General features: G+C 38.5%; 1 protein-coding gene across 1 annotated transcript; it reads left to right on the plus strand.

Moving 5' to 3' along the window:
- The first annotated feature begins 1,878 nt into the window (after positions 1-1,878).
- On the plus strand, positions 1,879-23,803 carry gdpd5a (glycerophosphodiester phosphodiesterase domain containing 5a). Its single transcript, XM_032575404.1, has 16 exons — positions 1,879-2,118; positions 6,645-6,819; positions 11,613-11,716; positions 13,085-13,178; positions 13,256-13,315; positions 13,410-13,508; positions 13,985-14,078; positions 14,371-14,516; positions 15,705-15,787; positions 16,026-16,176; positions 16,299-16,520; positions 17,074-17,219; positions 17,943-18,090; positions 18,374-18,456; positions 21,133-21,245; positions 22,286-23,803. Exons 2-16 carry the CDS (start codon positions 6,703-6,705, stop codon positions 22,375-22,377), a joined length of 1,752 nt encoding a protein of 583 aa, XP_032431295.1. The 5' UTR covers positions 1,879-2,118; positions 6,645-6,702; the 3' UTR covers positions 22,378-23,803.
- Positions 23,804-23,846: the final 43 nt, after the last annotated feature.

Here is a 23,846-nt window from a genome sequence, read left to right on the forward strand (position 1 = left end):
TCCACCATAGGATCTTTGGAAAATATTCTTTCTTCAAGTGTTTTTAACTACTTCAACGTTGTCCAGTAAATGTAGTTACTGTAAGCGGCCACTAGAGGTCAACAAATACCTGTGTTAGAATAAGAAGATAACAAGAAGGCCTCTTAGGAATCCGTATTTTTCAGGATGAAGTTACCCTAATTAATAACGTTGTGTTGGCTCTTTGAGATCACTTATATTAAATGTTGAAGTTAAAAACACAAAGCTCCTTTTCCCTTGCTGGAAAACTTCTAGTTAGAAGACCTTCACTGCCAATTGTTTGGGATTAAAGGGATCTGCCGTAATTATCCCAAACCAACAGTTAATCTGCTACTGCTGAGCCGGGAATAGATAGCTTACAGGATGTTACTCATCTGCTCCAACTCTTTGCCTGTGCTCCACCTTATGACACTGAGATGGTTCTCTTCTGAACAGCATCCAGGTGGAGAGAGGAAGGTGGAGGATCGGCGTTTTCTTGGAAAGTTTCACTTTATTCTTATAACCCAAAGGTCATAGATCAGCGATGCGAAATCGGAAATGTGACAGTAAGACTGTCATGCAAGTTAGCGGGCAACATGTAGAAAAAGATTCACAAATATTTAAACTTCACAACAAACACAGTTGTTTGGAAGATATAAAATAAGGAGTATACGGAGATCTGAGATATTTTTGTTGCGTTAACAGACAAACTGATGATCCATTCTGTGAGTTATTCATTCCTCTCAGTCAGTGGAGGTACAATGGCTGCTGGGTGAGAGCCTCCTATTTCAGCTAAACACACTGCCCAGTGAAGCCCGCTGATCTAGAAATAAAAGCTTTTTATTATGCAGTAGAAGAATAAAAATGCTAATATGGTCAATGTCCGATGTTGAGAAAATATCTGAAAGATTTATCTGTAGAAATTAAAGTCATGAAAAAAAGAAGAAAAAAAAACCTATGAAAGCCTGTTTGATTTTGCAGCATTCAATATTTGTATGTATGGCTGCAATATATACAATATAAGCTGAAGAAATTAAGTGTTAAATGTTTCTGTCAGGTATAATAAGAAACAATTAGTTTTTGTTAAGAAAAGACACAGAAATATCACCTCAGATGATTTTGCATCAGGTTTGCAGTGAGGTTTAAACCACCAACATTTAGTTCCTCCTGGTGGTTGAAGTTAGAGTGAACACCTGGTGAAATATAAAGAACTGTCTGATGTTTTCAGGGGGAAAAAACTGCAGCAGCTTATGAGTCTTGAAATTTTTTAAGGCAGCGATTTCCCTGTATGAAAAATGACCTGGGATACCGACACAGATACTCTCTTGATACCAATAAGAAAGTGGCATATTGGTATCAAGTCCAAGACTTGATACGTGTCAAACTGAATTATTTGGACATTATGTTTGACAAAAAAAGAAAAAAAAATCCGTACTGAGGCTGTTTGCATATAAGAAAAAAAGAAGAGTACATTTCAGCCCAATAATAATAATAATAATAATAATAATAATAATCTCAGACATTCGCTTGTTAAAACACATAAATACTGAGAATAATCTCAGAAATTTTCTAGAAGAAACTTTGAAATTTCTCAATTTCAAATGTCAAAATTTTTTTAGACTTTTGAGAAAAAGATTCATTTCAAAATTTGAGGTGTTTTTTTTCTCTAGAAAATTTTTGAACTCTTTGTTTTTTTCCTGAAAGACTATCCGATAGTCTCAATATTTCTGAGTTTTTGTTTAGTTTATTGCTGAAACTTCCTCTTTTTTCTATCTACAACGACTTTACTACGCCGTCGTAGTAAACTGCTGCTGCTGCTGCTGCTGCTTCTTCTTCTTTCTCCAGCGTAATTCCTAACTCCTCCCACAGATCGTGTCACACGGATTAGCAACTGCAGCTCAGCCGTGCGCGCTCAGGTAGAGGAACCACCTCAGGTTCTGGACAGTCCGGTGTTGTGAAGGCTGATGTGGGCCGCTGGTTCGCGGGAGAAGGCTGCTCAGTCATTTTCCTTTTCTGTCTGAAACTTTTATCTGCGAAGAGATGTGAAGGTCCGTGGAAATAAATAGGGAATTTGCAAGTGTTCAACCCTGAGAAGGTGGAGAAGTCTGCAGAGAAGACAAGGTGAGTGTTTGTTCGCTCTTTATTGGATTATCTTCATATAATCTCTCTTGGCCCGCAGCGGGATCATTGTTGACTTCTTGTAATAAACGTAGTTATGGTGGGATATTAAACGTACATTCAGACAGTTTCACTGTCAAAGCAGGACTTTTAATATACGGCCTCGTTCTGGAAATTTTTTTTAATTGAATTTCTGAAAACGTTAATTGTTGTTGTTGACATAAATAATCACAGACAATTCAGTCAAATGTTATATTTGCGCTACAGATGGATTAAAAAACAAACAGCTCGAATCAGTTTAATGTAATTAAATTGATTCAACTGCAAATAAAAGCTGCATCAAATAAAATGAACGAAAAGTAAATATTCTAATTCTTTAATCGTGTTCTGATTCATAAGTCAGCTGAGAAACGTTTAAAGAAAAAAAAAGTAAATAAAGTCAAATGCTCAGCAGATAAATGTTCAACAATTTAAAAAAAAAAAAGAAAAGTTCACTTTTAAAATGTTGAGTAAATACCTACCTCCTGCAAAACGTTGTTTATGAGACTAATATGGTATAAATATTACTAAATGAAGCTGAGGGATGAACCAGTACATCACTGGTCTGTGCTTCTTGTAAACAATGCTCAATTACACATTTTGCACATTTTGTCCATTTCTTTGAATATCCTACACAGTTGCACATTTTTGGGGAGGCATATTGTACTTCACTGTGTTTCTAATAGTCTTTTTCTGTTTTTATTTTTTTTATTTTCTAATTGTCTTTTTCTGTTTTTATTTTTTATCCAGTGATTGGATTTTTTCCAGTCACTTTGCTCCACCTGAATTTTCCCCACCAACAGACAATAATTGACGTCTTATTCTGTTGCTCACTGCTGAGGGTTTTGCAGTCTTGTGTGGTTGTTTAGCAACAACAGGTCTATGAACGCCGAGGGCTTAAATCAGCAAAGCAAATACTAAAAAAATAAGCAGACTTAATTAGAAGATATATCAACACTTCTCATATGTGCAGCGTGGCTAAAACTGTGCTGTTGCCTCGGTCACTCACTGTCCTGGCAGAAAGCTCTGCCGGAAGCGTCTCACCTCAACTTGAGCTCTTCTCGTGTCCTGCTTAGCTCGGCAGCTGCTAATCTCATTGCCTTTGTTTCCTGCTGGAACCCTCCCACGGTTTCCTCTGAGTGGGTATTGAGTGTTTGTCACCGATGGAAAGCGCTTTCAGGCCAGGTTCAGTGGGAGATTAAAGACGTTATCGGTGTAAGTATTTGTGACAGAGTGGAAACAGACAACAGTGCCTGAGATGATAATGGACAAACGCAATAAAGGCTTTGTGGAAGCTGAGTGGCTAAGATTAGGGATTATTGTATCGTTTGAGCTGAGACTCGGTTCAAGCCCCGATGATGAGAAAGTAAGGAGGAAAAAAATAAGACTTTTTGAGAGGGATTTTGACTAAAGCCAATGAAGATGTTTGCTTAGTAAAAAGGCAACTTTTCCACAAAAGCACAATTGAACGTCGGTATGTTTTATTGTCACTGTACACGATAAACCAATACAAAATAGAGCATAATTGTAAAGAAGAAGCTAAAAAATGCTTCTTCTTTTTATGAAGATCTGTGCATATTTGTAACTAGCGCCCTTCACCATGACGCCCCTAAGTAAAATCCAAGGCTACTAATAGAAAGTATCTGAGGAGTGTCTCTGGTTAGGGTGGGCGATGTGTCTGAAAAACGTAACATGTTACAAGCGTTTCATATCAATAATTATTGATTTGGTTTTTTTTTTTGTTTTAAATATCTGAAATGCTGCCAAACTGTTGACATGACCGTTTCTGTTCCCTCTCAAGCTGCTGTGCTCATTTTCTGTTTTCATTCCACGCTGTTGCTTTTTATTTGACACAACCTGTTTGTTTTTTTTCTGAACTCTAGATTGGACGTTCCAAAAATTTGATCTGTATATTTTTTTACCTTTTATTTTACTGGTTGGCATTTATATCTGTTCAGAACTTCATTGACTTCAATGAAAACCTCAGAGCTGGAAGCAGGAGGACAAAACACAACCAAGCTTTGTCTGAAATTCTTGTAAAAATCTTACAATTGTTCCTACGGCTTGCTCAATAATACATGAGTATTACAGCTGTGCAACCACTCTACTTGTTTTCTCAGTTAAATTGGATTGTTTAATTTCAAGGTCTAGGTTCTGAAGGAGCCCAACACCAAACTGGATTTTATTGACAACAATCACAAGTTTTAATAGAAAAAAATAAATGTATTTATGTCATTAAGAAGTAAACAAGCAAAAAAAACAAACAACACCTTTAGTTACAAGGCCCTGTTTCCAGTTCAACAATAACAAAAAAAAAAATTGAATATTTTCACAAGTTAGAGTTTAGAACAATTTATTCAGAATCCAAGTTCTTCACACAACGGTTATTTTCTCACTGTTAGAGATTCCATGAAATCATCCAAAACAAGTCTGACCTATAAAATGTTAAAAAAAACCACACCTTTAAATATCTATTTGATTGTAAAACAATTAGAAACAAATGTTAGGTTTGCCTTTAGCTACAGCCTCCATGTTGGGTTAAACTCAGAACAATAAATGTATCGGATCTTTTGAGATTCGTTTCCATCTCACACAAAATCATTAAACTGAACCCTGGATCACAGCTACATACAACAATGATTTAGTGCTTTGATTATCTAAGTATTTTGATTTTGATAAATGGACCAAAATACAGACCATTTGTTGAATGTGTTAGGAGTTTTCAGCAGCCTCATGCTGTGTCATGGAGGAGCACAACAAGCTTATATTAGCTGCTATATTGTGTTGCTCTGGTTAGTTATCTGCTCAGGTTGCAATACTGCAAACTCACTTTATTAGCAAAATACACATATTTGCTTCTGTTTTGCTGTGAATAAAACAAGCAACAATCCAAACAGCTCAAATGAGTAACGTAAGTGTGAGGGGTTTCTCAATGTAATTTTATTTTTAACTGCGTCAGTCTAAGCAATATTCAAGCATCTTCAGTGCTTAGCAAAGCACTTTTTTGCTGCTATGATCTGCTGCACATATGATTTGTTGTCCTCAATTAGACTGCACCCTCATTGCAATATCAATATGTATAATATTCATAGTGCAAAGTGAATATTTTGAATGCAGCAGTGGTTCGCCATGGCACTGTGTGTCAGAAATGAACACTTTCATTGTTATCTTGTTGGATGAAGCCTGATCGCAACGTTCTTGCAACATTTAACTCTAATATTGTTGTGATTTTCTAATATTGTGTACCTCTAATGCATAGCCAGACTACAGCTTGGGTGACACGGTCTCCCAAATCTTTGTCTATACTAGACTGAATCCATCTTTTGGAGTTTACTGCGGGTTTACAATCCCGAAAGAAGACAAGCAAGGCTTAGATCGTGAAGAGACCACAATGTATTTGGTCACCATTGTGATTTTCTTTGCCTTTTGATCATACTTTGTTTTGTTTTTTTTAAGTTTATGTTCCACACAAGTGGAAATGAAGTCGTCCACAGTCAGGCAGATTTAGCTTGGCCGTCCTCCATGTTGTAATTTTCCCCGTTAAGAGATAAGGACAAAGGAGCAGTTGGTTTTGTCAAAGCTTGTTGACCAGGAAACCGACCCTTATCTGTGAAGGAAATTACTATTTGTTCCAGGATCTCTTCAACAATATGGGTGAGGAAAATTTAGATTTCAGAATAGATTAATGTCCTACATGAAAAACCTCCTTACAGCTGATTTGGTTGTTAAAAAGAGACAAAGCTGGGTTTATATGTGCTCTGGATCACTTGAATTGAGTTAACATACAGTAGTTTCCAAAATGCACAGAAGAAAAGGAGCAAACCTTTTACAGGTGTGTTTAATATATGTGATTATACATCTGTCTGTCTTTTTGTGTTTAATCATGTCGTTTTTCAGCCACACAGTGCAAGCATAATACCTACATTTATGACCATCAAAGAAATATTCCTCACTTGTTGAAAAGGAGCGATTTAGCTTGGTCGAGTTATTTACTTCCGTCTGTCTTCTTTAAACATAATACACAACACACTTCACTGCAATCAGAATGAGCTCTGGTGTTGAATAACACTAAGATTACAGATAGAACTATGAATGTACATTTTGTCACGTAGACATTATTTAAGAAACCAGTAGAAAGGATTGGTGCTAGATATTGGACAGATTGCTTTCTCCTTTTCACTACCAACCCACTGATTTCTCTGTTTTAAAAGTGAAACAGTACCTGATCTTTAAGTCTGACTCAAAGGTGGTTAAACAGAAACCATATCATTATGGTAGACAAGAGTCACCTGTAAACAGCATGTTGCTCTGCTCTTACAAGTGTCGTCACACCGAACAAGGCCAAAGGCTGGCAACATATTGATGTTGTTGGGCCAAAAAAAGTGTGCGTACCTCATGACATAACATCAGGCAGAGGAAAGTGTAATTAGCTGCTGAAGGATGAGGATGTTTTTCCAAGGTCTGCAGTAACTTCCTCATGCCTTCTTCAGGGTTCCCAGTCGTGTGTGGGATGTTAACGGACTGGAGGCGCGTTGAGGCTGAAGGAGCATGGTGAAACACCAACCCTTACAGGTCTACGAGAAGCAGGTTCTTCTGTCTTTGGTCACCGGGATCTACGGTTGCCGCTGGAAACGCTACCAGCGTTCCCAAGACGAGAGCTCCAAGGTGAGAGAAGAACAGAGCATGGGAACCATAAAACGGCTAAGATACAAAGAAAGTTGTGTCTGCATCTGTCAAGATCATCTTTTTATTGTTTTTTGGGTTTTTTTAGGGAAAAAGGCAGAAAAGTGTTTTGGACACTTTTCTAAAACTGTATGAAGACGATTTATGGAAATAATTTCTTGATTCTTAAAGTGGAAACGTAAAAAACTATCTTACTCACAAGATATCTACAACAAAAAACCCCGATTATGTCCAATTTTAGTTGAAAAGCGAAAGCCAGAGGGCTGACCTGTTTAGCAATGGCATATCTGCATCTATACATAATACTCGATATAGGAAAACAGAAAACTGTCTACCACAAGTAAAGCATTAACAATTTGGCTGCACAGTTGGAGGCAAAAAGATGTAATTGCAGTGTAAATAAGGATGCATATAAAGACCTAGTGATGAGTAAATAGTAATATGATTCATCATCAAAGAAAGGATTTTTATCCATGACTGTCTTGATGACCACAGATGTAAGTTGAGGGTAAAATATTTTCACTTCAGAGACAAAATAAAATGACTTTCCAGCTACTCAGTTTTTTAATCAAAAATAAATTTTAGCTTACTTACGTTCTGTTTAGCTGTAAATAAATTTACCTTTAAGTACATTTTAAGTTACACCAAATATAATTAACTGTCGTAGTTAATAATTCAACATTTTTTAGGCGTCATCCTTCACAAGCAGATGTTGTTTGATTATAACTCAAATCACCTGTGGTTCGAAGAATTTTGATGAATCCTGATACATTTTTTATGCACATTTTGAAGTGTCACATTTGAAAAGACAAAAATTCGAAATAACTTTCCCACTTTTTGAACAAAGGTTTTTATGCTCTTTTAAGATGTTTTTTTTTTTTTTTGCTTTTCTGAAAAATATTTAATTTGCAAAAAGGGGAGATTTTCAAATAAGTTCAGACGTAGCAAACATTTAGCTCAAAGTGACTTTTCTTTCTCTGCGTCGCTACATCACCATTAGTTGACATAACAGAACTATTAAAACTTGAAGTAACATTCCTGGAAACCTCTCTCCATTTTTCTGAGACGTGTGATCCATGCTAGACTGCAAGACAATGCAACGACAACATTTGATGACGTTGATGATTGGCTTAGCCTGGTTGATTCACTACAAGCCACTTTCAACACCGATACAGATATCTGTATCGGTATCGGTACAGGTATCTGTATCGGTACCTGTTTTTCTGTATCAATACCGTTACAGATACCTGTATCGGTATTGAATACAATACAGAAAAACAGTACTGAATTGACTTAAAACGTTTCTTTTTGTTTTAAATGCAGACATACATTTACTGAATTCCAAATTTATTTATTTCACAAGCTTGGTGAAAAACAGCACAACTTTAATTTGTTCAGCCAGTGCAATTAGGAGCATAACAGCCAATGGAAAATAAATAATAAAAACAAAAACAATAGGTTGACTACTTTGGTCACACATGTAAAAATAAACTGCAACAAATTTTCTTTCAAATGGTTGATAAAGTACAATTAGTCATTTTAAACATAATGTAAAATAAATAAAGCACGACATCGCTCAGAGCACAAAGCATAGAACCAAACTCAATAGATCTACCCTTATAGATGGGGCACATTGCCATCAATATCCGGTCTATGTTTGTTTGTTTATTTTTTTCAATATTGTGACCGATACAGATATTGATATCGGATGACATCTCCTTTTACTTTCTGTGTCTCCGTGTCATGATCTCATTGCTCAGCGTTGGACATCTGGATTTAGACGACTTTCCGTTGTTATTTCCAACAGTCTGAAACAAAACCTTTAGATGCTGATCTCATTCTTTCTATGTGGTGAATTCTTACAGGCCTCCCAGATCAGGCCCCAGTAACTGCAGGAGCTGATCCTCTTCATAAAGGCTGCAGCAAATTTAGTGGACCACTGAAATGAACCAGACATCCAGTTGCGTTTCGGTTTCCCGCTGCGCTGCCACATCCCCCGCTGCTGCACGTCTCATTTTATCACAGAGCGACAGCAGCTCCGCCATAAATTAGCCCATTTACTCAGTTTCAGAGCTGGGAAGTGTCGATGTGTAAACCAAGAAGAGGAAAGCCATCCGAGCACGCAGCTGACTCGCCTTCATGTTGTCTCCCTCAGTGTGATCAAACGCTGGCAGAGTCCAGCATTCAGAAAGAGAAACAGTAGCTGCGTTTCCTTCAGCCTTAAAATTCATAATTTGACATTTCGAAGAAAAAAAAAAAAGAAAGTCGCTTAACGGAAGCACACAATAACTTAATGTTTCAATATAAAGTATAAAGAGGTGGTTTTGTTGGCCTTATTGAAATCAGTGCAATGGAAACATTTCTTTCTTTTCGTAACCAGATGTTACTACTGGCAGAAAAGGCAAAGAAGCGGCACGAGGAGCAAGTCACTTATCGCATGAACAAACTTATTCACGATTTTTATTTTTTGCTTTTCTTGTTTAATGGAAACACTGCAGTTGCAAAATTTTGAGTTTTCTTTTTTCTTTTTTCGACTTTAGCAGAATATCAACAAAGTCCCGCGTACATTTGTAATGGAAACACAGCTATTATCTGCTTCCACTGCAGCGCAGAGTGACAGTATTAGAAGAGGAGACGAGGCAAGCAAAGTGGCAGTGCTGTGCACAAGAATAAGTGGTGGGTTACATGTGGTCACTTTGTCTCTGATCAGTGGAACCAGAAGACAAACCCCACAGGAGGCCGTGAGTTACAGCTCAGAGTGAAGAATTGTTCTTCTCATTTATCTTCACCAAGGTGATTTTCTCATCTTGTCTTGTTAGTCACGGCCTCGTTTGAACTCTTCTTCACCCTTTTGCCTGAGACTGCAATTCTAACCTGACAAAGAGACTGCCACCCTGAGAGCCACAGACGTAGATCAGCACAGAGCAACTTGAGTAACGTTTCAGGAAATTAATCGGTTCCATTCTGGAAATCTTCCGGTATCATCTGTTGGTGTGATTCGGTTCACGGTGCTGTTGTTTCTCACTAATCTGATTTAAGCACTTTGTATTACCTTGTTGCTGAAAATGTGCTAGATAAATAAAATTACCTTACCTTTCCTTTTCCAGATAGCGACAAAAAGAAAAAGAAAAGAAAAAAAGACACAATTAAATTTGTTATTGTAATAACCAAAGCCAGTGTTGGTTGAAATGAATTTTATATTTTAATTTTTTATAACAAATTTTTGTCATGGCATTTTCTGTCACCCTTCGCTTCTGTCATTTCAGAGCCTTTTATATAAGCTTCTGGAAAAGGGATAGTCCAGGCACAGTGTGCTGAAAAGTTAATCTAAGCTTACCTATCATACTGGACTCCTCCCCCTCAGCTTGGATTAGCTTCTAATCCAGTTAACCACTGAGGGGAAGAGTCCTTCAGTGTCGCAGAAGGTCTCTGTACCTTTGCTACACAAGTCAGGACATCACAGGGGAACACAAAAACACACAGGACAAACAACCATGCATTCACACACTCATACATAAGGACACTTTATCAAAACAATTGTACTCTAGTGGGAGTAGCACTACTTCAACATATTTTATCTCAAATAAAAGTAGCTGTCCAAGAAACTACAAGATATGAGTAAGAAAAATGAGTAAGAAAGGGATACTTAAATACTGAGCAGCTGAGCATAACAACTGATTTAATATTTTAAAATAATGCCATCAGACAAAAGAAAAGTTATGTGCAAAGTTTAAATAACATAATTATACAATAACAAATTAAAACAAGATACAAAAAGTTATTTTTTTACAAAGCTAACACAATAAGTAGCGTACATGTATGTTAGAACAAGGTAAGTATAGTGTTACTGTGTCTTGGTGGTACTGGCAGATGAAAATTAACATTATAGCAACAAAGCTGGTGTTAAAAAATAAGTCTGACTAACATAAATGTTATGAGTGTGTCTGTGTGTGTTGCATTTTTCTTTAAAACATGATTCTTATTCATTCAGTGAAGTTACTTTCACAAGTTTCATTGAAGTGAGAGAAGCAACACTTTATGATAATATTGCTGAAGCAAATTCACCCAACAAACATGTTTTTTAGACTGTGGGAGGAAGCTGGAGTACCCAGAGAGAACTCACACATGCACAGGGAAAATACGCAAACAGATTCAAACCCAGCACTATTTTGTGTACCTCATTTTCAAAAACTAGTGTTTTTTTCTTTCTTTTTTTATTTCCATTAGCTTCCATTAGTAGATGACGCCAGCAGTGAATGGTAACACAACATAGCTCTTCATATCTTGCAGTTGAGAGCAAAGTGCTGAATGTACTTTTGAGTACCTGATTTAAGATAGAAATATTGCTCTAATGCATTTATCTGATTGGTTAAAAAAATAGCACGGGGTTAACAGCTCAATAATAAAGATGTGAGGTTGTGGATTTCCATCCATCCCTGGATGTTGTTCCAACATCCTGATCCCTGTTGTTCCTGTGAGGATCTCTGGATGCTCCAGTTTAGTCTTCCAGTTCATGTAAGGTTGAATGCTGGTAAGTTGGCTGAAGTTTGAAGCATTGTAGCGTCCTGTTTTCCTTGTTAACTGTCTGGGACTTTTACCATTAAATCAAACAGATATAGAATATGGACAAACACAGTTTGACAAGTTGCAGTGATAAAAACTTTTGCAGAACTGAAAATGCTAGAAAGCATTAGATACAGTGTATTGAACCTGAATCCGACTGTACCTGTCAATTCAGATAACAGTTTTGGTTCTTTCACTGTTTTTCTTCACAGTGGGAGTGTGCATGGTTCACCATCTTGAGTAGTTCCTTCCTTCTCCTTCTCTTTTGGACCTATTTTTGGTTGGTGGCTCAGAATGATTTCAATGACTTCAACTGGTAAGTGTTGTCCTCTCTGATGTATCTTACTTATTGGGCAAAATATTGGATATCTGAAAGGTCAGGGACTTATTCCAGATTAAGTTGGGATCCTAATTTACCTCACAATACCCCCCAACAACATATAGGGACATAGAACATTTCTTTTTAGGTTTTCTTTGAACTCAGTGATGTAAATCATGGCCAAACATTTTATCTTTGGTCTCAATTTTCCAAAAGGACACTGGTTTTAGAAGTCCATAGGTGTGCTCAGATTGACACAAGTCATCTTTTGTTTTGGGAGAAGAAAGGAGAGTTGTTTTCTCCTGGCAATCCATTCAACAAAGACGGGATCTTATTCATCCATCCATTGTCTTCCTCTTATTTCAAGTCGTGTTTGCTACGGTAACAGCATCAGAAGGAGAAACACAGACATCACTTTTCTCTAGTTCATTTTTGGGAATCCTCAGTCATTCTCATGAGGGAGAATCCCTTCCGTAAGGGTTTCTCCCAGTAGACATCCTGATCATGAAGTACAGGAGATCAACTACAACTTCCTCCTGGATGATGGAGGTCCACACTCCATCTCTAAGGTTGGAAGTTCGGCTCAGCCACTTGAATTCAGGACTTTATCTTTTCCTTGTGATCCCTATGCCAAGACCGTAGTTGAAGTTTCGCACTAGAACCCTCTGGGTTGGGGGTCAGTCTCTCTCTCAAAGACAGGAGTTTAAATATCGTCTTGCTCATAAGTAATGGCAGAATGGAGCTAGAGATGGCTAGACCAACTCTGGCCTCATCTGCAGCAACGCCTGCTGAAAAAAAGGTTGAGGCAAACGGCAAAGTTCTTGATTTAGTGGTCCCTCCAAACAATCCTACCCTGTTACATTCTCTCATTGCATTGTCATGAACTTTATTATTCAACATGATAGCTGTATGCCTGTAGAGTCTTAAATGTGACAGTTGTGTTTTCTGTCGGCTTTGAACTCAGCTACTTACCCCCTTGATTTCATCTACTTACCCCCTTGATTTCCAATCGAAGCAATCTCATTTGGCAAAAGCACGAGTTAAATCAGCAATTCTTGTCAACAACTGGTGGTGTCATCCAAGACTTGTTCCCAAACCAGTCTCTACTGGGTTCCTGTAAATTGAGCTGTTAGCATGCTACAGCAGTCACGAGGATGTCAAACGTTAACAGTCTTCAGCTAGAAGCCTATTCTGATTCTTTGCCAGACTGACTGCTGCCAACAGCATCAACAATGACTCTTTCACAATACATAAGGTATTTTTGAACTGGATTGACTTGAACTGAATATTTTTGAAACGCAGTATAGTCTTGTTTCATCATGGCACCACCTTGGTTAATTCAGTTCTTATTTGTTCATACTTCAGGTCGGTGTACAATCATTCTGGGGAGTGGAGGGATGAGACCATTCCCATCGTCACCTCCACCACTGTGGGATTCATCTATATCACATTCCTCCTGGTAACAGCCTCTTCCAAACCTTTAAGCAGCCTCAACAATGATCACTTGATGTACAGCTCACTGTTTGTACTTTTTAGATTTTGGCACTTTTCCATATATCCTTGGGTCAACAGCTCAATCTCTACTGGGTTCACAAGGTGCTGTAAGATGACCTCTGAAGCTGTTACCACAGATGTACCCGATTTACACTTCAGAACCACAGCTTAGGTTTACCAACCCTTGTCTCTACAGATTGGAGTACTGGCTACTCTACTCACCATTGTCTCTGGTTTTGTCTCTGTCGATGACGTCTGGGGAAATGAGTGGGAAATTATTCTTGTTTCACTTCAGGTGGGAACACAATTACACCATATAAATCACATTTTCACAATTATAGCAATTTTGATTCTGTAATACGTATGAAAGAAGACAATGAAAATGTTACTCCAGACATAGCTGCTGGGGGGAGGTTAGAAACTACCTGGTATTATACTTATTTATCCAAAATGGGAAAAACTAACAAAATATGAACCAATGTTATGCTAAGATGTCAAGCTTTACAAATATGCTAATGTAAGCCACTGAATACTATTCCTTGCTAATAAATAGCACCAATGCAAACTGCCTGGGTGACAATTCAAATGCTTAGCAATTTGTCAGACAAGTAAACTGTGCACAACACCATCTTAAATTCCCGGGTCAGTTAAGCATCACAAAAGTAATTTTATTATCACAAGTATTCATTCCATTATGAAGTCCCTATTTTAGATTCAAATGTTTTCTGATGACTTCACACATTTAAGAGCAGCCCTATTCTTTCTTACTAGTTCACTGCTCCTTTCCTGCACATTGGAGGCCTGATCACAATCACAGCTGTGAGCTGGCTGGTAGCTGGCTATGTGGTTCGCAAAGAGAGATCCAGTAAGTATTGATGTTTATATGAACTGAACATTGTGAAGGATCCAACCTTCAGTTGCATTAGTGTGTAAGGAATGTTTTTTTTCTTTTTTGCTCTGTTAGAGATTGGAGTTTGTACTTTGTAATTGTATGGATCTAGCAGCTCTATGCATTTGCTGATACCTGTCCACATAATTAACTGAATCCTTCAAGAACTAAATACTCAAAAAGCAAACTAACAAACAGCGAGTATGTAAAAGTGGGCAAGGTGATAAAAATGACCTGTAAATCCGTCTTGTCTTCTTTTCATTATTAGATTTCCAGGTGATGGTGTTGGCGATCTACATCCTGGTCCTCCTGGCCCTTTGCCTTGCACCTCTTACCTTCACCTGCCCCTGCATTATGGACCGCCATGTCCTCAAACCACCACCAGTCATTATTGGTCGACGGGGAGCTCCTATGGTGAGCTGAGACTCCAATTGTTAAAACAGAGGCCACAGAACTTTAAGAACCAAATTAGAGGGCCTTAGTTAGTATTCTGTTTACTTTTGTAAATAATACAGCAATAATGTGATATTTTAATACCTGTTGATCTGATCTTTTCTCTCAAAAGGTGACATTATGAAGCTTCTTTAACATACAGAGTGAAAGTGTGCATGTTTCAAAGCGGAAGATAAGATGTAAAACTGAATAACAAAATAAGCCTGATGTTGTTCAGCTTGGTGCATGATGGTATGGACTTACTGGTCAAAATGGTTGACTACAAATGCAGTGATGTTCAGAGCTGTGCTTCTCTACTGAGGTTATGGTCAGTTGACAGACTTCTCTGCAAGAATAACAGCCTCCAACTAGCCTGGCCGACGCCTTCCTACGCAATTCCTCTTGATTCTCATCTCCCTTTAGTTCTCCATCTGGAATTTCTTCCATTGAGCTCGATTTCTCAGGATGAATTTCATCCTGGTCAAACAGCAAACAGAAGGAGAAGTAGTGAACAATGACATTGATTTTCTGTGCTGTTTTCGAATTGTAGTCTGCCTGTGGTTGTAGTTTGGTAATGACAATGAATGAAGCGAGCAAAGCCCTCCAATCCCTGTTGGTCACGACTCCAGATATTGAACAATTACAGAGAAAGATGAATGTTTAAACTCTTTTATCACTGGCAAATATATCACGACCCCTCTCATTAACAGCCATCTTGTTCAGCTTGGTACTTCTCTCTTCGCGGTGGGTGATGGGTCTTTACATCGCACGCAATTTTCATGCGAAATTGCGTGCTTCATACCGTAGCTTCCTTCACGACCTACTTGGCACATTACATGGTCATCAGCAGAACTCTGTCGTTTTATTTTGTGGTGTTGGAATAAAAAATTGGCTGATCAGAAATGCGTGGCATCAATAAATAAATACATAAACGTAAAAGAGAACGATAAATGTCAAAATTTCAGGTCTTACCAAAGACCTGAAAAAACATTGCAACACTATGCATCGACTAGAGCATCTAAGCTTCCATTTTCTTCTAGTCAAGTCTGGCAGTTCTCAAACATTTCCATGTCAGAAAACACAGAAGATTCTAAGATATTTAATTAGCAGTTCAGTTTTGGTATTTTCTATACTCTGCAGAGTGACTGACTGTGGCACTCTTTGCTCTAGCTGGCCCCTGAAAACACCATGATGTCCTTCACCAGAGCCCTGCAGCACGGAGCCAGCTCTCTGGAAGCAGACGTCACCGTCAGGTGATTAATTACAAAATAATGACTTATTCATATTTCATGGTTCTGAGCTTCTTTCTATACATAGATCCTGGCTGATATGTGGAATAGTGGTTAGAGATTGATGTCAGAGATGCAGTAAAACTGTAATTCATCAAACTAATGAATCATGTGTTGTATCTGTAAGTTAATTTTGCTCTACATTTATTAGGAAATGTATAAACTGGAGATAAGGTAATGGATGTTTTTTTCCCTCTGGAAGTGTGGATGGAGTTCCTTTCCTCATGAGGGACCACACCTTAAGACGGACCACAGACGTCAGTAAGGTCTTCCCCTCCAGAGACCATGAGGACGCCTCCTTCTTTAACTGGACAGAGATTCACTCTTTAAATGCAGGCCACTGGTTTTTGGAGGTACTGGATTCCACTCTGGCTCAGACAGCTTCCAGTCTAATTCTGAAAACACATCAATAGCGATTAGGACAGTGGAACTTGTGTGATCCTCAGCCTCTCTGTTTGCTCCCTTCTGCTTCCAGAGTGACCCCTACTGGACGGTAAAAACCCTGAGCCCGAAGGATCGCAGCCGGATAGGAAACCTGACGATTTGCAGCCTGGTAGAGATGCTCCGTCTGGCAGCGAGGGCCAACAGCTCCGTGCTGCTCAACATCCGCAAGCCTGCGCCGGAGCACCCGCGCTTCCGCAGCTGGTTCATGGACACGTTGTGGACGCTGCAGAAAGCAGGGATTTCCCAGAGAAAGGTGATGATTTTACTTTATTCTGGAGTAATCTCATAACATTGGAACATCAAAACATTGTTCTGAGCCGTATGCAACGCAATTTTGTTCTGTATACACCCTGTGCATGCAAAATGACAATAAAGTCAGTCAAAGTCTAAGTTTTGATCATTAAGGACTTGACTTGGACATGGAAAAAATGACTTGTGAGCAACAAAATTACATTTCTTTTTGTTTTTTAGAAGGACTACTCTATCGAAGACATAGTGGGGCTTCACCTCTGCTTCTAATAAAATTCATTGATCACCACTACTGGCAGCAAGGCTCAGAACAACAAATATTGCGAATACTGTTTCATCATCGTAAAGAGAAACTGCAGTTGGCTAAAACCAGGCAGAATAAGAACTTTACAGCCGGAGAAATCAGAAATTGGGCTCAAAACTGATCAGTGCATTTGTAGTTTGAAGTCATTCAAGTAAGGGTCAAGTAGCAGTTTCCCCTTATATAATAATTTTTTAACACCTTATCTGCACACTGTTTAGTCAGGATTTTCTCACCTTCCGCTTCTTTTTGCCAGGTGACCTGGGCCCCTGACACGGACAGAGGAAGGGTGCGAGGTCTTCTGCAGACAACAAATGAGAAACTGTCAGTGGAGGAGATAAGGCACAGAGGAATTACAAGTCTGACCATCCACTACAGAAAGATCAGCTACCAAGACATTCAGTAAGAGCGAGCGGCTATTGCTTAGCAACCGATAAAGGGCTCAGAAGCAGTCCTAGGAAGATAAAAAGGAGCTTATTTTTAGCCGAGCTAATGATATCCAGCAATGAATCAAGTTTTAACTTTTTTCTCGTGAAAAACTTTCATCGAACAGAGCAGGTCAAATTTGTCTCTGGACTGAAATGTTTTTCACATTTTCCTCGTGTTCTTCCTTTATGTCTTGGCTGTTGGTTTCTATGGTTGTATTTAAGATCAGAAGATGTAAAAGCAATGGAGCAAAAAGTGATAATCCTTTAATTACACTCATTGGTTCAAACATATAATTCAGTAGCATCCCATCATTAAAATGTTATCTCTGCAGTTTAAAGTGCAGTTTATTTTGAGAAAGCCCCAAAATCGAAGGTAAATAAAAACAACAGATAGAAGTAAAAATGGATTTGTTCTCCAAAATGCATTTGATTTAATAAATTACTTTTTCAAACTAATACTATGAACTACATACTTTGTTCACATGTTCTATAGAAGAACACATGCTACTGACTTGCTACTGAAAAACCTACAGTTGCAACAGCTTTCATCAAGATGCTCCAGTTCTGACCAGTATTATTAGCAATATAAGTTAGTTTTAATAGTTTTAACTTTCCACTGACTGCAGAGAGACAAAAAGAGAGTTATAGGACCTCTGTTCTTACTGCTGACATGTATTTTTGTTTCCCCCGCCCTCAGGGTTTATCTGGCTAACAATGTGAGCGTGACTGTCTACCCTGTGAATGAGCCCTGGCTCTACTCCACCCTGTGGTGTAGCGGGGTGCCTTACGTGTCTTCTGACGCCCCTCAAGTTCTTCAAAAAGTGCCTTACCCCGTCTGGCTCATGGTAAACAGCTCTCTCGTCCGACAGCACACACACTTCAGCTTGCAGACGAGGTCACTCAGAAACACAAGAGGACAGAGGGGGAAAGGAAAGAGACCGATGATGGCCCAACGAGGCGGAGATGTGGAATAAGTCTTTAGTTCAGCACAGGACCCTTGAAAGAAGCTGAGAACAGATCGGAAGTGATGATGCTGTCCTGAGCTGTTTTTGTTGTAGTAGCTTTAGATATGTGGTGACATCTAGTGGCAACAGCAAGAAATTACATGACTTCTTTCCTTCTTCACAGAGTCACAGTGCTTACAACTTCATCTGGATCTCTTCAGACCTCGTCTCTGTCGCTGTCATCATGGGGATTTTCTTTTTCCAGAAGTACGTTCATTTTCACAGATATAAAAGACTGTTCAAAAGCCTCCAGTCAGTCCTCTTTCTTTAACGTGTCATTTATGTCCAAGTAGCCAGATTTTCTTGTAATCTTTCAAAGTGGTGTTGATCCACCATTCTCTAGCTTTGCTGAAGGTATTTTTGGGTTGGCTTATAAACATTGCTTCTCTACTCAAACATACTGCTTTACCTACTGTTGCTAATGGTGGAGAATTTGTGATTCTGTGGGTCTGTTTCCTTTATTGTTAGGGCTCTTTAAAATATCTGGACATTTTAAATAAAAATCTTGTGGCCTTTGTCAGTAAACCATACTTTTGTGATTAATGGGTCTTTTTGAGCTCAATCTCAGACATTTACTAGAAAAAACCGTGGAGATTTCTGCTTTTGCAAAGTTGAAAATTTGCCAGAAAAAAAAGAAAAAAGGTTCTAGAAAAAGCTAAAAAAAAATGTCAGCGTTTTCAACAGTTTTTTTCTTGAAAATTTCTGAGCTTTAACTCAAAATTTCTGTTTATCGACAGAAATCTCAGGTTTTAGAGCGGATTCAAGGTCTCTTGGCAGACTCGTCAAAACGTGTAACATTTCCCAGTCAACATAAATGTACTGTAGCCTCATTCCTCAGACTTAAACTCTATAGAAAAGCTGTGGAGAGTGCTGAAGAAAAGACAAGAGTAGTGTAGCATGTTATCCTTCTACAGACAACCTTGTAGCATGTTTTGCTTGGCTAATGTCTAGAGAAAGAAAACTGATCGTCAAACGAAGACCGACTGTAGAGTGTTTAACTGGTATATAAAACGTCCTGCTTTGCAGTGTGGATTATTTCTGAAGAGCTGAAGTTTTGGAAGGTGGGGGGGCAACGTTTTCGTTCAGTGAACTTCCTGACTTTTACAGTCTTCTTGCAAAGTGCCTGGTTTGAAATGAGTCTGTAGTGCTGACACTGAGCTTCACCACATGGCTATTTATGCTTCTCCTTAATCTCAATCATGATGAAAGCCAACTGAAACTTGTGTCGGAAAACATAAATATTGTTTCGATAACATTTTGGAATTTTCAGCGACAGTTTGTTGTCCAGACAGGATGTGTGTCGAACTGGACCAGATTAAAGTTTTGTCCGCTGTAGCTCGTCATTCTCATCATGTCGGCCATCTTCGTCCTCTGTGCCGCGACCTCTCACTGTCCTCCTGTCTTCTTCTCCTCTCACGCTCTTTCTTTGTCCTGCGCTCTGCCTGATCTGCATTCAACCTTCCTCTGCTGCTCCCTGGCATCTGTCAGCTATCATATGATCAGGTAACCGTGGCGTCCCCCTTAGCCTTTGTTTCCACCTCTCTCTGTCCTCCTCCTCGTGCTTTGTACGCCTGCCACTGTTGGTCTGATCCTGCCTCCCTTCACTGTCCTCTCGTATCTGATTTTCACCCATGTGTGTCTACGGTATAGTACTCAGCTGGCTTAAATCTTACCTGTCCAACAGAACCTTTTGTGTGTCCATAGGCAACTTTAAATCCAAAGTGAACAAAATTACCTGTGGAGTTCCCCAAGGTTCCATCCTGGGGCCGATTCTTTTCAATATCTATACGCTTCCATTAATTCAAATTATACGAAATAATAAAATAGAATACCACAATTATACCGATGACACACAGCTATAGATTAGTCTTTCACCAGGAGATTACAGTCAGGTTTAAATATTCACTAAATGTATTGAGCAGATTAATGTCTGGATGGGCCAAAAATTTTCTCCCAACTAAATAAAAACAAAACTGAAATATTAGTGTTTGGACCAACAGAGCATAGATTAAAAATAATCACCCACCTTCAGTCCATTGGTTTAAAATGTTCTGACGAAGCCAAGAATCTGGGAATGATCATGGATCCTGATCTGAACTTTAATAACCACATCAAATTTATCATAAAAACATCATACTACCATCTAAAAAATATTGCTAAAATTACAAAACTCATGTCCCCACAAGATTCTGAAAAATTAGTTCATGCCTTTGTTTTTAGTAGACTCGATTACTGCAATGGCATTTTTTACTGGATTATCAAAAAAAGCAATAAGAGAGCTCCAGCTTCTCCAGAATGCTGCTGCAAGAGTCCTTACTAAAACAAAGAGAGATCAGATTCCTGCACTGGCTGCCTGTTGCTCAAAGAATAGAATTTAATGGTTTACAAAGCACTTCATAATAGAAACCCAGACTACATTTCTGATCTTCTTCAACCATATATACCACTCAGACCTTTAAGATCATCAGAATCAAACCTACTAACTATTCCGAGAGACAGAACTAAACATGGTGAAGCAGCTTTTAGCTTTTATGCTGCAGCGGTCTGGAATAAGCTTCCTGCTCACTGTAAAACTGCCCTTACCTTGAGTTTATTTAACACAAGGTTAAAAACTTTCTTATTTGATATTGCCTACTCTTACATTTAAAAAAAATTCTATTCATTCCTTATACTCAAAATTTTAATGTTTATTTTTTAATCTGCTTGATTTTTTTTCTTATGTTTTTAATTTTCTTATACAAGCACTTTGAATTGTCTTTGGCTGAAAGGTGCTATAAAAATAAAGTTGCCTTGCCTTGCAATCGCTTGAACACAAGGCGGGTTGCTCCTTCTATCCAATACCTATTTTTTCTCACAATGGTTTGAATGTGTTTGTCGCAACAGGTGGAGGATAAGCGGCATGCAGAACTATAACCCAGAGCAGATCATGCTGAGCGCGGTGGTACGACGGCCCAGTCGAGACGTCAACATCATGAAGGAGAAGCTCATTTTCTCAGGTGCAGCTCAGATCCCAGTCACTATTTTCAAATTCATAATTAAGCTGTTCAGTGTTTACTGCTAGCTATAATGTTAGCTAAGCTGCTGATAGCTACGGGAGCTGAAAAGGTGCAGTTCACGATATTTGAAGCAAAGTTCTGTAAAAGTAGGGCGATAATAATGTCTGATAGCGTATTAAACAACGTTACTGAACTCCGACCCAGAGCCGCACGGCATTCCGGGGGATGTAGGCAGAGAAAAGGCTTCAGGAGCTCAGCCCCTCAAGGCTAGCACGGTTGGTGGCATCAACAGACACTCGCTCTTTGGTTACCTAGCAACAACCTGTTGAGTAACTCGCGCGGTGCAGTTTCAGGTTTCGCCACCGTGCCTAAAAACTGCTTAAAAATTAAAAACACCGGCGTGGAGTGGAAAGAGAAGATGAGTGCAACAGCATGAGAGCAAACTGTGAATAAAACAAGAAAGGTCACATCACCAGTTTAGCAGTATTTCAGATATTAAAATGAAAAAATCAAGTATTTTTCAGGTATATTGTCTATACCTATCTAATAGGTCATTTATTAGCAGCTAATATCTTGCCTGAGATAGATAACTCAGATGCATCTTTATCCATTGATTTATTAGTTTGTCCCAGAGGTTGAAGCTAATTGTTAATATAAGGGGGGGCAACATCAAAGTTGTCTTAAAACTGCTCCACTTAAAAAAAATTCATAGGGGTTTAAGCAAACACTGTTTTATTCATATTTAAATCACCATAAATTTTCGTCTCTGGTGATTATTTACACAGAAGGCGATGATTATTTATCAGGAAATTAATGAAGGAGGTAAGGCGTGGCGTACCGCCAATGACGACTCAGCTTATCTGTTACCTCAAAGAATTGTACATAAATTTAAAGGATTTGTTTTATCCATGCCTACTCAGAATAGAGTTTGGGAAATGTAAAGTGACCACATTTTTTAAATTTTTTTATGTTAAGCCAAGTGAATGATTCCAGTGTTGGGTGAGTTTCCGTCAGTTTTCCTGTCTTCCTGCGTCTCCCAGAGTTGAACAACGGGCTGGGCAGCACAGAGGAGCTGTCTCTGTATCCTGAGAACGGCCGTGTTAGATATTCTCACGGAGGCCTCAGCTGCTGAGCGACACAGACGGCTACAGGAGCGGCTTGGATTTCGGCTGCTTCAGATTTTGTACTCTGAACGCGCTTCCCGACGGGGCAGACAAGAATGTATCCTTGCAGCGGTAGTGAAATCATGAGCGTGTAGCTACCATCACAAGCATAAATCAGTTGGTTCGCTAGTTTAAATGTTATAACAACGCTGTTTTTAAAAAAAAATCATTTTTAATGTTTTTCATTTTAAACCACATTCTTTTAACGTAATGCCATATTTCCATTAAATCCAGCGTTTTTGTCTAGGGAAAAAAAAAATATATATATATATATATGTATAAAAGCATCATCATCATCACTACCAAAGTACTAATTTAAAGTATGAACAGTGTGCTGCTATGTGTCTATCACTTCATGAAGTAAAGTACCAGAATACAAATAACTGACCTTTAAAACATAAAAAAATAAGACATGAAACTGAAATTTATTTTCTTTTTAACAAATTTACCCTATTCTAATAAAAAGTAGCCCAAACACTTAAAACATGACACCGGAAATGAATATCCCTTACAGTGGACCCCCACAAACACCGAAATCCTCAAACACTGGAGGCTTCCTCGAGAAATACTGATAACTGCCTATTTTAATACTCCAAACACCAAATATACCTTTTATGCATTAATACTTACCATGGAAACCGTCTCGGCACTACTGCAGAAACTCTGCATCTACAAGGAAAATTAAACTCCTGAATGTGCTGCTTTCCAAAAGCTAGCCAGTGGCGTGTCGGGTAGCGTTGCACCTCGCCATCTCAGCTTCCCAACATGCATCTTTCTTTTGAATGTTTTAGATATGCTCTACGAAAAATCCACAAATACATTTTTTAGGAATAAATTGGAGTAAACTTGCACAGAAAAATCCAGGAATCGGTCAACCTGCAGCTATGAAAGTGCGAGGGCCCCTCTGTATTTTGTTTGTTCTGAGAAAATTGTACAACAGATTTATTTATTTTTGGCAGGTTTATTTCTTTTAAATCCAAACTAGACTGAAGATTGGAGTTGTTTTTGTTAATAACTGATGTAAATATAACTTTGTTTTCAGAGGATTTAAAAAAAAAAGTTTCAACAGTGTGAATTTTTATATTTTAAATTTGAATAATCTCGATGTCAACGTGGATTGAGGGGCAATTTCATGGTTAAAGATTCTTTGGGGGCTTTGCAAAGGAAGCTATGAACATTCTGCCTCTGCTGTCGGGCCAGGATTGTTTCACACTTGTACGTAAAGTCCATTTAGCCGATGTGGCGACTTTCACATGCTGCCTTTTTGCTACATGGATGTACATGTGGAGTATTTTGATCTTGTAGATTTTCACAGCGATGCTAACTTCAACTTCCAGCGACTACTGCAAGCTGCAGACGTGATGAGTGTTTAATAAAGTTTCTCTTTTCTTCTTACGATTGTGCAGTTTGCTTTTTGTGGAAGTCTGTTAAAACAAAA

This window comes from Xiphophorus hellerii, chromosome 11 (assembly GCF_003331165.1).
Source record: "Xiphophorus hellerii strain 12219 chromosome 11, Xiphophorus_hellerii-4.1, whole genome shotgun sequence".
NCBI lineage: Eukaryota > Metazoa > Chordata > Actinopteri > Cyprinodontiformes > Poeciliidae > Xiphophorus > Xiphophorus hellerii.

Excerpts from the sequence above, each read along its gene's own strand:
- gdpd5a (XM_032575404.1), top strand. The coding sequence starts at position 6,703 with ATGGTGAAACACCAACCCTTACAGGTCTACGAGAAGCAGGTTCTTCTG. Across the intron at positions 6,820-11,612 it reads CCCAAGACGAGAGCTCCAAG|TGGGAGTGTGCATGGTTCAC; the intron begins GTGAGAGAAGAA and ends TTTTCTTCACAG. Across the intron at positions 13,509-13,984 it reads TTATTCTTGTTTCACTTCAG|TTCACTGCTCCTTTCCTGCA; the intron begins GTGGGAACACAA and ends CTTTCTTACTAG.